The sequence below is a fragment of the Mastigoproctus giganteus genome, chromosome 5, assembly GCF_048544385.1.
Source record: "Mastigoproctus giganteus isolate SK-2022 chromosome 5, ASM4854438v1, whole genome shotgun sequence".
In the NCBI taxonomy this organism is placed as follows: Eukaryota; Metazoa; Arthropoda; class Arachnida; order Uropygi; family Thelyphonidae; genus Mastigoproctus; species Mastigoproctus giganteus.
The window spans coordinates 148047729-148061926 of NC_143579.1; the positions used below are offsets into that span (position 1 = coordinate 148047729).

General features: G+C 37.2%; 1 protein-coding gene across 1 annotated transcript in view; it reads left to right on the forward strand.

The window, feature by feature from the left end:
• The window catches only part of LOC150085758 (uncharacterized), a 321980-nt gene that overhangs the window by 258296 nt on the left and 49486 nt on the right, over positions 1–14198 (forward strand). The window contains exon 8 of the mRNA XM_090374684.1: positions 9720–9807. Coding sequence (XP_090230810.1) covers positions 9720–9807 — 88 coding nt within the window. The remainder of the gene's footprint in view (positions 1–9719; positions 9808–14198) is intronic.

Genomic DNA, 14198 nt, shown 5'->3' on the forward strand with positions numbered 1-14198 from the left:
TTTCCTCTTCCTCATTTATTCCTTCTACTTCTATTTCTGGTGTAGAAATTGTCTTCCGATACACACGTTTGCTGAAAATTAGAATCTACAGAAATTCAAGACTAATGTCAGAAAGACTTGTCTTTTCAACATTCAAACCATACACAATATTAAGCACTGTACTAATTGTTGAATGTATTGTTTTTTGGTGAAAACAGGTAATGCTGGGAGAGTAGTATACTGTGTCTGTAATTATGTGTATTCATTGGTTGTTCTACATGTTTTATTAAATGAAAAGCCAAACATCTGGTGAGGGAAATTGAGGAAAATTATTTAAATTGGGCAACCTTTGCCCAATTTAAATAATTAAATAAAATTTCTGTTTATAATCCAGGATAGCCAAGTAGGAACAAAGGAATTACAAAATAAAGAATACAAGAACATTATTTATTTTGTTGTCATGTGCTGAAACCACAGTCATTTCAATCATAATAAAATTGGCAAGTATAGTGGATGTGGGGACCGAAGTGATGCAGTGCTCTGCAAGAACTTCTTTAGTGGAAAGTGTACCAGATGTACAAGGTTACTGTTGTCACGATGCCAGTGTGTGTTTGTTTTTTTTTTTTTTTTGAAAAAGAAAAGTGTACTTTTCCAACTGTTTTGTAGTATTCCTGTTTGCTGTTTGATCATGGGTCAAATTAATATTAGTATGGCCAAATGATGCAAGGAGGAACTTTTTCTGCATCAGTCAAAAGAAATCAAATGAAATAAAGTAAAATAAAAAAATAAAAATTATAAAATAAATAATAAATTAATACAGTTCATTCATACTACTCTCAATCCCACAAGTTAACTAATTCTGCTTTGAATTTTTTGGGAGGCAACTTATCTGTGTTTGACAACCCAATGCCTACACAAATTTCACAGGTTCAGTCTTCTGTTGTGCCCCGAGATTTTATATTTGTACGCCCTGGTTCTTTTCTCACCTACAAGGGAAAACAGACCTTCGTTTATTTTACTCAATCCCTTCAGCCCTTTTACACCACAATAATGTCTCCCTTTAGATGTCTAGTTGTCAAACTTTGCAGTCATCTAATCTGGTCACCCTTCTTTGAATCCTCTCCGTGTGTGTGTGTGTGTGTGTGTGTGTGTGTGTGTGTGTGTGTGTGTGTGTGTGTGTGTGTGTGTGTGTGTGTGTGTGTGTGTGTTCTCCACACCTAAATACAATACTGCAAATGCAGTCTAACCGTGATCTTGTATACGGATCGATGATGACATCCTTCTTGCTGTTAGCAAAGATCCTATAAATTGGATATGGCACATAGTTGACATAATGAACAATTGAGGGTCAAGCTGCATTGGTGGTTCCCCACAGTTCACTATCAGTTTCCTGTGTATGTTACATGGAAAATTTCATATGAGATTCAATCATAACAGGAGAGGTAGTATTAGTATTAGTAACAGCCGCATGGTGCAAGAAAGCCTATGGCTTATGCTGCACCAGCCAAAAAAAAATCCGAACAAAACAATGATAAAAACAAAATAAAATAAAATAAATAACTAAATAAATAAAAAAAAAAAAAGAAAATTAAACCTATCATCCTATGCGCTTCCTTTAAACGAAAGTACTATCCAGATGACCTTTGAATTTCCCCAAACTGTCGGCCTCTATCACCCTTGAAGGCAACTTATTCCAGTAATTTATAACTCGCTGGCTAAAATAAAACTTCTTGCAGTCGAATCTAAACATTTCCCCCCGTAACTTGAATTTATGTCCCCTAGTTCTAGCATCATTTATAATCTTGAAAATTTTGTCCTCATTCATTTTACTGTTGCCTCTCAGAGCCTTAAACACCTCAATCAAATCTCCTCTAAGGTGTCTAGTTTCCAAACTCTGCAACCCACATATTCAAAGTCTTTCTTCATAAGGACACCCTTTTGCCGATCTCACCAGGCGAGTTACCCTTCTTTGCACCCTTTCAAGAAGCTCGATGTCTTTCTTTAGGTGCGGTCTCCATACTTGAACACAGTATTCCAAGTGTGGTCTGACATAAGCCTTATATAATGGGATTATCATGTCCCTATCTCTACTTGCAAAAGTTCGATAGATCATCGATAGGACACCATGGGCATTCCTTGCAACCTGTTTACCAATGATCAGAGAATTTCATGTCTGACCATATCGTAACACCCAAGTCCCTTTCCTACTGGGTTTAGCTGAACTCCACCAAGTGAATAAGGTATTTTGGGATTACTGTTTCCCAGGTGTAATACCTTACACTTTGTTGGATTAAAGCACAGCTGCCATTTTTCTGACCATTCCTGAAGTCTATCTAGGTCTCTCTGAAGAAGCTCAGCTTGACAGTGATCATTAACTACTCTACCAATTTTAACATCATCTGCAAATTTAGACATCACGCCCTCTATCCCTTCATCAATGTTGTTTATGAAAATTAAAAACAACAGTGGTCCTAATACTGATCCTTGGGGAACCCCACTTCTTACATTAACCCAATCTGAGGAATAGCCATTTATCACAACCCTCTGCCTCCTGCCCTGAAGCCATCCTTCTATCCATCTAAGGATTTTCCCAGTGATTCCAACCTGTTCCAGCTTATAAAGCAACCGCTCATGTGGGACTGAGTCAAAAGCTTTGCTGAAATCTAAATAAACAATGTCAAAATTATTCCCTAAATCCAGCTCGTGAGTTACCCTTTCGAAATAGCGAACCAGATTTGTTAAACATGATTTTCCCTTTACAAAACCATGCTGAGTATCCTTGAGAATTTCAATTCGATCCAAATGATCCTGAATTCCACCCTTGATCATTGCCTCCATGATTTTTCCCTACCACTGAAGTCAGACTGACAGGTCGATAATTTCCAACTTCACTTTTAGAGCCACCCTTATGCATGGGAGATATATTTGCACTTTTCCAATCCAAGGGAATCTCCCCAGAGTCTAGTGATGCTCGCATAATAGCCTCAATGGTTCAATGCACTCGCTTGCCGCCTCTCTTAAGATTATAGGGTATATTCCATCAACTCCAGGAGCCTTACTGGTCTGTAGGCTCGAAAGTTTTTTCATTAAATAAGCTTGTGAAATTTCAATATCATTAATTACATATTTTTTAACTTCGCTCCCACAATTTCCCATTGCCACAAAAGGCTTTTCATTTGTAAATATCGATGCAAAATAACTGTTGAGTTCATCTGCAACGGCAACTGGTGTATTTATTACTCTCCCCTTTCCCTTACATAAAGGTCCGATCTGGTTTGTCCTGCTCTTCTTGGCATTTATATATGTGAAGAATTCTTTATCCTCCCCCATTGCTCTGTTTGCTAGTGATTTCTCATAAACTGCCTTTGCCTGTCGAACCTTTTCTGTGGCTCTATTACACATCACCTTGTAGCTGTTATAGGCTTCAGTACTTTTTATTGCTCTGTAACCTTTCCATGCCACCTTTTTCTGCTCAAGTAATGTGGCAACTTCACTATTCATCCAACTTGGAACCCTTCTCGTGGAGTATTTTTTTAATGGTATATACGCATTCAAGGCATCTGTGATTAATGTTTTAAAAGCGTACCACAGTTCAATTGTATTTATTCTCTGCGGCGCGATATCTACCCAGTTAATAGAGGCCATGTAGTACCTTAAGGCATCGTAATTTCCTTTTCTGAAATTAAAACCCATTCCTTTGCCTTTTACTTCTGCTACCTCTCTCATCATCATCCACTGTAGAACTCCGTGATCACTTCCTGCTACTGGTTCCTCTACTGTCAGCCCTATTATGTCATCTGATTCGTGTGTGATGATGAGGTCTAGGATATTCTTTTCTCTAGTACTTTCCCTGACATGTTGATGCAAATAACAGTCATCTAGTTGATTTAAAAATTTTGTTCCCCATGTAGAGTTTCCTTTCCATTTACTCCAATCAATTAGAGGCAGGGCAGAATGAGAGGATAGAAAGGATAGGTGAATGACAGGGAAGAATGTTCACAACTGGACTTTAGGCAAAGATAAAATGAGTGAAGAATGGGTGGGTACATGGCCAGGAGGAAAGATTCACAGGGAGAAGCAGTTCCTATAGGGACACCAGTTAGCTCCATTATCCAATGGCTAGAGAAGAAGATCCCACAGTAGTGAGTACCAGTGGCAGAATTCATAGTGAGAGTTTCAGGACATGGTAATGAATTGGAGTTATTTTGAAGATTTGTCCTGTACTGGAACTCAGCTAGTGCAAATAAAGAAGGGACATAGTAGTGATGTTCTTCCATGAGATATACATGTTTGTGGTTCTAGGGTTGTCACTTATGGTAGCAACAAAGTAGTTTCTGAGGTCGTCATGGGCAGGACACTAATGCATAACATGTTCCTGACTAGTCAGCTTCTGGTTGAACACTCCATGGCCAGTTAGTAAGAAAGTGACGTATAATCCCAAGGAAATCCAGCAGGAGGCTTTGAACTTGTGATATTGACTCTTGGAATAAACTTTGTAATAGTGGTCCCTTTAGTGGTGGCCCCTTTAGATAGTAGAGGTAGAGTTGTACTGGTGGTCATTAGTGAGATCAAGAAGTGTAATTCCAGAGACTTCAAAAGGCAAGTTTTTCTTTAGGCTTTGCAAGTGGCCATGCCTGATGTCTTTGAGGAGGAGCGGAAGGAAGCCAGCAAGGACCTGGAGGGCTGGCGTGCCAACAGTACAGCATGCTTTTGTTGTAGTGCGGAGGATTGTTTTCTGGATGCAGTCCAGTTTCTTTTTGTTACATGCTAGTGCTACCATGATGCATCAGACACTGGCACATAGGAGATAATAGGTATCAAAACAGCTTTGTATATAGTCGGCAACACTCTCTGCTTAAGGCCCCCAGTTCTCTTAACAATAGAGGTGATCATTGCTGTGAATTTCCTGATTTTTGAGGCCAAGTAGTAAATATGGCGGTTAAATGTTAACTTCATGCTCAGAATAATTCCAAGCCACTTAATTTCCGGTGACTTTTTTTTTTTTACAGAAGTTCTGGCTACCTTGATGGCCGAGACCATAAAGGACTGAGGATGCCTTTCAGAAGGATAAAACTTCATTTTATCATCTGATATAGCCAACCTGTGTTTTTGAAAGCACCAGGTCTTCTGCAAAAGCCAGAATTCTGTGTTCCCTAGATCCACCTCAAGAAACTTATCCAGAACAACTGACCAGGAAAATGGTCCCACGACAGCCCTGCAGAACAACCCCAGTTAACAGGTCTGGTGATTTGCTGAAACTTGACTGTGACAGTTCTCTGGTTTAGATAGGATTTAATGCAATTGAATAGATTTGCAAGAACTTTAGTATGTTGGAGTCATCCGAGTATGCTGGTCGAAAAAAGCAGGTCTAAGGCACCAAAAAAGTCAATCAGTGGCAGTGGCAAGAGAGTACTTTCTGGGGGGTGTGGATAGCATCCACACTGAGGATGCTATCCACACCCCCAGAAAAGTACTCTCTTGCCACTGCCATTGCTTTGACCAAAAAAGTCAATCAGTCTGTACGATTTAGGTTGTTCAGGTCTCTTTTCCAGACTTTTCAAATTTTGGGTTTGCCGACTTCCATAAGTTGGAGAAAGAGCTAGTGAAGAGACAATCGTTGAAAACTGCAAGGAGGTGTTTGGGGATATAGGGAGACAAATATATTAACAATATCAACTCTGGAACCAGACCTTCCAGAAGGTCTGGTTCCAGAGCCTTGTTGTCCTTCATCTTCTCAATGGCTGTGTTAAGTTCTTCCATTTTAAAGGGTTGTAGGTCATCTGTCTGGTGCTTTTCATTACTCTGGCATATTAGTGCTTGGATGGCTGAGGTTGGTTGATTATTTGTAGCGATTAGGACATTGATTTCTCTCAGGTCTGCATCGTTTCCATTTGGAGTGAATGTTTGAGTTGGTATTTCCCCCTTGAGTTTGTTTGCAACAATGCAATATACAAGAGGTTTGAATTTCCAGTTATTGAAACCAAATTTTGCCAAGAGGACTTTTTCTTACACCTAATAAAAGCAGTATAATTGTTCTAAGGGCTATAAGCTTCTTGCCGCATCCACATCAGCCAGGGGAAGAGAAGCCCGAGCTCACTGAATGCATTTCTTGGTTTGCCACATTAACAGCCTTCCTAAGCTAGCTTAGTTCTGCACACCACCGGGGAGCTGCATTTCTAATTTGCCTCCCTCTCAGGATGACCACATCTCAATCTCACTGGATGGTCTTGTTCAGAAGTCTGGCATTTTCTTCAGGGTCAGTGTGGGGGAGCAGGGGTCAACATGCTTTTCTAGCCTCCTGTGTATACTGGATTGAAAATTTCATATGAAATTAAATCATAACACCTAAATCTTTTTTGTGTTGAACCGTGTGCAGACCATATATTGAAACTGATCAAAGTTGTTTTTAACCATCATCATGGTTTGTCTTTTTAAAGCATTCAAATCATCAGCAGACTTCGACAGACTCTGTGATTAATAAAAAAAAAAAAAAAAAATGCAATTAGCATGAGTTTTGCATTTGATCAAAATTGTTTTCCTTTTTGGGGGACTTGGATAAAACAGAGTCTATTGAGAGGACTGGGCCTTTGTTTTTGGATCATAGCCATACATCCACATTTGTCACCTGTTATAATGGAAGAAAGAAAGTGTGAGTGAGCAGCAGCAAGTTGATGAAGATCCTCTACAATCATCAGTGAGAATACACAAAATATACTTTCATTTATATGAATAGATTTTTGTGGTTGTGAGGACAGGGGTGGGCGTAATTGATGTGATAAGTTTCCCAGGGACAAAGAAATGTACACTGAAAGTGTGATACTGATTGAAAATTTTCTTATTAAGTAATATCCAAACATCTGATAACATACTTCCATTAAAAGATAGGCAATGCATGCATTGTATTCTGCTCATTCTATTTTTTTTTTTTTTTCTTTTTCTGTGAAAGTGAAAAGTAAATATAGTTGTTATCTTCATATCAATTAAAAGATTATAACTTTATTGAACACTTACTAAAATTCTATAGGTTTACGTTCTTTACATTTAGTACAATTATAATCGGATAATATTTATTGCACTTTTCTCATGTGCTTTTAGGTCTCTTTTCTTTCTCTCTATATCTCTTCACAAGCAACACCACATTCACGTCTTACTTAACAGTACACGAGAAGTGCACGGGCTGCCTAAAGATAACAATACTACACTACATTTAATCTGTAAACTTTTTTCCATACAAATTGTTTGACAAGAGAAATAATAATTGCCACATTTCTGTTTGCACAATTATAATGAAATTTGGGATGTGTGGAGTCCACAGATCTTCTTATATGAACCAAATATAAAATTTTATGAAAATCCATCCACTGGGAGTCGAGTTGTTACATGTGGAAAAACCATCCAATGAACAGACTAATGTAGTGATAACAATAGGTGCTTATGCATATATGCTGATGCACTTAATGTTGATTAAGATTTTGAATTTTGTCGTAACATTTATTTATAAATGTTAGACCAAACAGATGTCAAATAAGAATATCATTATTGGAGACACAGCTTATTGATGACCCAGCAGAGAACTGGATTAAAAAATGCTGAAAGAAAAAATAAAGAACTAATAGATGGCAGAATGGCCTCGGTGAAGAAAAGGAGACCTCTGAAAACAGTAAATTAATGTAGGCTGTATTCATATCCATTGTGTGATATATTCTGCAAGCAGTGTTTGAAAACACTAAATTAATGTAAATATGGGCTATATCTATTTTGGGTATATTCTGCATTAATTTACTGTTTTCAAATAAAAGTCTCCTTTCTCCACTTGAGGTCACTATTTTTTCACATGCACTAGCTTAGTTCTTTTTCTATCAGCAATGTAAGTGACAACAGCTTGTATTTGGTTCCTCCTGGAAACAGTTTTTTTTTTTTCTGCAACTCTATTATGATTTTCTTGATTGTTCATTTTCCTCTGCTACTCTGAGGACCTCTTCATTCCTGATAGTGACAAGCCCGAAAAAAAGAAACAAAAATTAGTGTGCAGACAGTACAGTAAACCCGCGCTATTCGCGGGGGTTACGTTCCTGAGAAATGGCACGAATACCGAAAATGCAAATACTGATTATGGCTCCCATAGTAATAAAGGGGTTCCGTTCCAAAGTATGAAATATATAAGAAAAACTAGTTTAAAATTTTGTCTATGTATGTATTATATGTACCTTCATAATATGATTCTGTACATAGACAGCACATAGTGAAAACACTAAATCTGAAGTGCATATGGCATCGAAAATAAGTGTGCAATTAGAGGCAAATTGCTGCTATGGATAAAGGGATGGTTGAGTGGGAGAAGATAGAGTGTGGTAATCAACGGACACTGCTCTTCGTGAACTAATGTTATTAGTGGAGTCACTCGGGGTTCAGTGTTGGGGCCATTGTTGTTTTCTGTATTTATTAATGTCCAAGTTTGCAGACTTTTAATATTAAATGTAATATTTATTAGAAATTTCAAACAAATCATTCAAACCAGCATCTTTGCTAGCTAAAAAACTTATCCCACCAGTGCTATCACCAGTTTCGCTAAAGTGTTGATAAAGGAGTTTTGCCTTTTCACGAATGATGAGTGAACTTAACGGAATTTTATTTTGAGTTCGGTCTTCTATCCACAGATTTAAAGTCTTTTTTAATTTAACATCACGAATTACAGAGCAAATTTTTGAAGCAGTTAGCGTGTTTTCACGGACACTACGGTAGATTTTTTTTCTTCCGATTTCTTGATTGATTGTACCGTTGACTCATTGATTTTATAATGTTTTGCCACTGAGGAGACACTTTCACCATTAGAAATTTTATCTAATAACTCAATTTTATTCGCTAATGTCATCACCTTCTTTGATCTTTTCACATTTCCCTTGTTATTTGTAGCCATATTTTGTACGGGTTAGGAAGAACTTGTCCACAAAGTCACTTTCTTCCATTAACACACTCAAAAAAGCCTATTTTACACTGCAAAACGGTAGATTTATTACTTTTGTAAGCATATCAATTAATAAATTGATAAATTTATAAGCATATAAATTAAAAGCAAACGACGAAACTTTCCATGACAAGCGCATAACACATACTGAACAAGGATTAACGAGAAACATCCATGCCGCAATTTTGTCACCCCTCTTCCCCTCCACCCCCACCCACTGAGCGCTGTTTTGACTGGGAAAGATAATTTTTGCCATGCCCATGTTTTTTTATGGTGGAAAATTTTCACGGCACTTTAAAATTCACATTTTTTTAGGTTTCATTTTATATTAAATCAGCGACTGCGAATAGCGGGGGGGGGGGGTTTACTTGTACACCCATTGAATGGTTATGTAGTTTAACAAGATAGTTTATAAGGATTATTATATTTTGCTTTCCATTAACCTTCTGCAATGGCGTCTCCGTAGCCAGGTGGGAAGGAGCAGCAGTGCGTAGCACACGCTGCTTGATTAGACCGGGGTTCGAGCCCGTCACCATCAAATACGGAGGATGCGGAAAGGTCAGGGAATGACCACTGCATATTCCCGGAGCAATATGGCCTTAGTTGCTAATGCTCCTAAAAACCAAAAAACAACAACAACCTTCTGCAATATTTATAACTCCTTTTAAATTTTTATCTTAGTAATAAATTTTAATTGTGATAAACCTATGTTTTAATTGTGCTTTTACTGCATAAAATATTCATTATTTTTATAAGAATAATTTTAAAATTTTAGGTGCTCATATGAAACCAGATTTAGTGAATCAAGATACTTTGAAAAAGCTCCAGGCTCTCCATATGGCATTTATAAATCCTCATGCAAAGTATGATTTCTAATATTTTGAAATAGTAATTATGTTATTGTTTAATATACATAATGTAGAATTGATTAAAAATAGTTTGGGAAGTGAGACTAATGTTTTCAACAATTTATGGATAAATTTACATGAAAGCAAACATTTCCTTTCCCAACCAACATTGGTGGTGTGGAAGAAAAAGTACTGAATGTGCTGCTTTATACCTCTGAAGCAAAAAGTGATCAAAGAATGTAAAAAAAAAATTATTAGATAAATATTTATTACACAGTTAACGTTTTAACAAAATGTAAGTACATATGAATTTAAAATATTTTTTCATCAATTTTAATGTAAACTATTCCTAATTTCAAATTGTAGTTGGAAGTGTGAAAAGCAGGCAATATCCAGCATTACTGGGACATGAAATTATCAGGTTCGGTCTATCTTTGACAGCACAAACATATTCTAATATCATTGAGACTTGTGAGTTTAGATTAAAATTTAAAACACACGTGTAATCAGCAGTGCTGTGGCTTGCAGTTTACGTAGCATATGACTATCTGTTATTGCATAACACTTTTTTTGGTGCCTTTCACACAATTTTGTTGCTTTTCAATCCAAGCACCTTAAGAATGAACCTGCAGGTCCATTCTTAAGGTGCTTGGTTGCCAAGCTCTGTAGTCCACACAGTCAGGTTTCCTTGTACAATTGCCCTTTTGTCAATCTCACCATGCATGTTGCCCATCTTTGGACCCTTTCACGAAGCTTGATGTCATTTTACAGATGAGGTCACCAGTTGTGGACTGGATCAAAAATTCTTACTGGGGAAAACTTGTAGTGGCATCATACTAGTGTTTATTTCTCCAATAAGTCTTATGGCCAGTCCGTCTCTGGGGGTTACCACACCTGGACACAGTGCTCCAAATGCATCTTACAATTGCATTATACAATGGGATTATGAACTCCCCATCTCTACAGAATGATGTTTGATAAATCATTGATAGAACACCTAGGTCATTTCCTAGCCGCCTGTTTACACTGCTCAGAAAACTTCATATCTATCCATATCATAACTCCGATATCCCTTTCTTTCTCTACTGTTTTTAAATCAACCCCACCAACTATAATTTATTTTGGGGGTTGATATTTCCAAAGTGTAAGACCTTGCATTTTGCTGCATTAAAACATAGCCCCACTTTTCTGAATATTCTTGAAGCATGCTGAAGTCATCTTGAAGGAGCACTGTTTAGAACTAAGCATTAACGACTCGAGAGAGTCATTAATGATTAGTTGAAATGATATAAAGATTGAGAAATCTTTGTTATTTGCAAATTTGACATATCGTGCCCTTTATCCCTTCGTTAATGTCATTTATGAAAATGAGAAACAACAGTGGTCCAAGAAGCAATCCTTTAGGGACTCACTTCTGACATTACACCAATCTGAAGAATATCTATTAATCACACCCTTCTCCCTTGCAGCTACTCTGCAATCCATTTTATAATCTTCCAGTACTCCTGATGTTCAGCTTATACAATAACTCTCGTGAGAGACTGAGTAAAATGCTTTTCTTAAATCCAAATAAACTATGTAAAAATTGTTCCCTACATTCAGCACATAAGTAACTGTATAAAAATAGCGTATTAGGCTAGTTAAACACAATTTTCCCTTAACAAACCAGGTTGTGTGTCCTTCAGAATGCTGTTTCTTTCAAATGTTCCTGGATTGCACTCTTAATCATTGCCTCTAAGATTGACTAACTGGTCTGCAGTTAATGACTTCACTCTTAGAATTGCCGTTATGTATTGGCGATACATTGGCACTTCTCCAATCGAAAGGAATCTTTCCTGAGTCCAAAGATGCCCTCATGATTAACCTCAGTGGTTTGATACACTCTTTGTCTGCCTCCCTCAGAATTATTGGATATATGCCATCAACTCCAAAAGCCTTACTTGCCTTTAAGCTCAAGGTTTCCTAAAAAACAATCATCTTCATCACTGTTTCAGTCTAAGGTTGGGTCAGGTGAGTCAAAGCCTTCCATCTTTTTCTGCCTTCTATCATTCTCTCCCATCTGATATCTTCTTGAGTCTTCCTCTCTGCCTCTTCTTGTCCATTTTCATCTCAAACATTCTTCTTGGTAATCTGTCCAAGTTCATTCTCTTCATGTGTCCAAACCATTGCAAATGTGATGTAATCATTACATTTGCAATGGTTTGGCTTTCTATTCCCAAATTCATTCTTATATCAGTATTTTTTTTTTTTTTTTTTTTATTTTATCTCTTCTAGTTTTAGTCCTTAGCACCTTCATGTCCATTGTTTGCACTCTGCTAGGATCCTTTTTATTCATCCTCCACATCTTAACAGCATAGTTCAGTGGTGAGCATACTGTGGGGTGCGACCCCCCCAGAGGGGTCACGGGATAAATTAAAGGGGTCGGGAAAATTTTTAAATAAATTTATTCTTTGTGTACGTTAAAGCTAAAAACCTGGTGTTAAAATTACTTTTTCAATACTGTAACTGTAGAATCCATACTACTCTAAGTCCGAGATATGAATGAACCCTACTGCCTACTGTGTCAGGAATACGCCTTAATTTGCCTAGCTATGGATGCACAAAAAGCAGCTGACTAGTGCGACTTCTCAGTACTACTCAATACCTTTACGGTAACCCCCTTTAGCTCTTAATTTGTGCTTCCTACAGCACAAATTCTCAAATTGCTTGTATTGTATTGCTTAAAGGCCATAGGTGCAAATGTGCAGTAGCAGTAAATATATATAATAAGTGTGTTGCAAGCAAGCTGTATTCTACTTTGCAATTCGGTGAATTCTCTCTGCTGCAGTAAAAACCATTCCTCTATCCAGAGACAGTCTCATGGCATATTGCAGTTATCGCCGACAACATAAAATTTAAATTATTAAATTGATTGAAAGTCCAATTTTTACAATACAGTTAGATGAATCCACAGATATTTCAAACCTTGCTCGACTTATTTTGCAAAGCTTTGAAAGGAAGAACAACGGGTGAGAAGATTTTTCATGTTATAAATATTTTCTTCCAAACAAATAATCTAATATGGAACAACTGTGTTACAATTTGTACTGATGGTGCGGCTGCATTAATAGGAGAAAATAAAGGTTTAAAAGGCAAAGTAAAGGAAATTGCCCCAAATATACTTTTTAATCGTGGCATTATACATAGGGAAGCATTAGTAGCGAAGGAAATGCAAACTGATTTCTACAAAGTGCTGAAAGATGCAATGTGTGATCTACTTTATTAAAAGTAGAAGTTTAAACAGCAGACTTTTCACTATACTTTGTAATGAAATGGGATCCGCTTATGTAACACTTCTTTTATATACGAAAGTGAGGTAGTTGTCCATTGGTAAAGTGTTGTGATGTCTTTTTGGCCTCAAACATGAAGTTTGATTGATTTTATCAGATACAGATCAGAACCTTGCTCAATTGTTTACAAATCAAAAATGACTTGGAAAACTTTAGTTACCTTGTTGATATATTTGAAAAACTTAATGATTTAAATGCAAGTCTTCAAGGACAGGAAACAAATATAATAATAATCAGTGATAAAACAGAAGCTTTCAAAAAGGAACTTAATCTTTGGAAAACTTAATTTGAGCCTAATAATACTGAAATGTTCCCATGTTTTTCTGATTTTGTTAATAACAATAATATTGACATTTTACAATATAGGGCTATCACTGCCACCCACCTAACAAGGGTGGCACAAGTAATTACAGACCTGTTAGTTTAACTTCTGTTCCAGGGAAATTAATGGAGGCACTGGTTAAAGAAGCACTGCAGGATCATCTAGACAAGACTTCATTTATAGCTTGGATACAGCATGGTTTTGTTAAGGGGAAGTCTTGTCTGCGCAATTAGATTGGATACTATGATGTGGTCACAAAGGAACCGGATGCAGGGAATAACTTTAATATCATATATTTGGATCTTAGAAATCTTAGAAAGGCTTTTGATACTGTTGCACATGGAAGACTGCTGCAAAAATTGGAGCAGTATGGCATCAAGGACAAAATGGATAAAGGGATGGTTGAGTGGGAGAAGATAGAGTGTGGTAATCAACGGACACTGCTCTTCATGGACTAATGTTATTAGTGGAGTCACTCAGGGTTCGGTGTTGGGGCCATTGTTGCTTTCTGTATTTATTATGTCCAAGTTTTCAGACGATACTAAGGTTGGCAGGGTTGTTAATGACACTAATGACAGTATGCTGCTGCAACAGGATCTAGAAAAGTTCAGCAGATGGGCTGAGAGGTGGCAACTGAAGTTTAAAATTTTTGGCAAATGTGTAAAGTATTGCATATGGGAAGCAGTAACCCCAGAGTAATGTGTCAACTGTGTGATAATACACTGACAGTGGTAGAGAATGAAAAGGACCAGGGG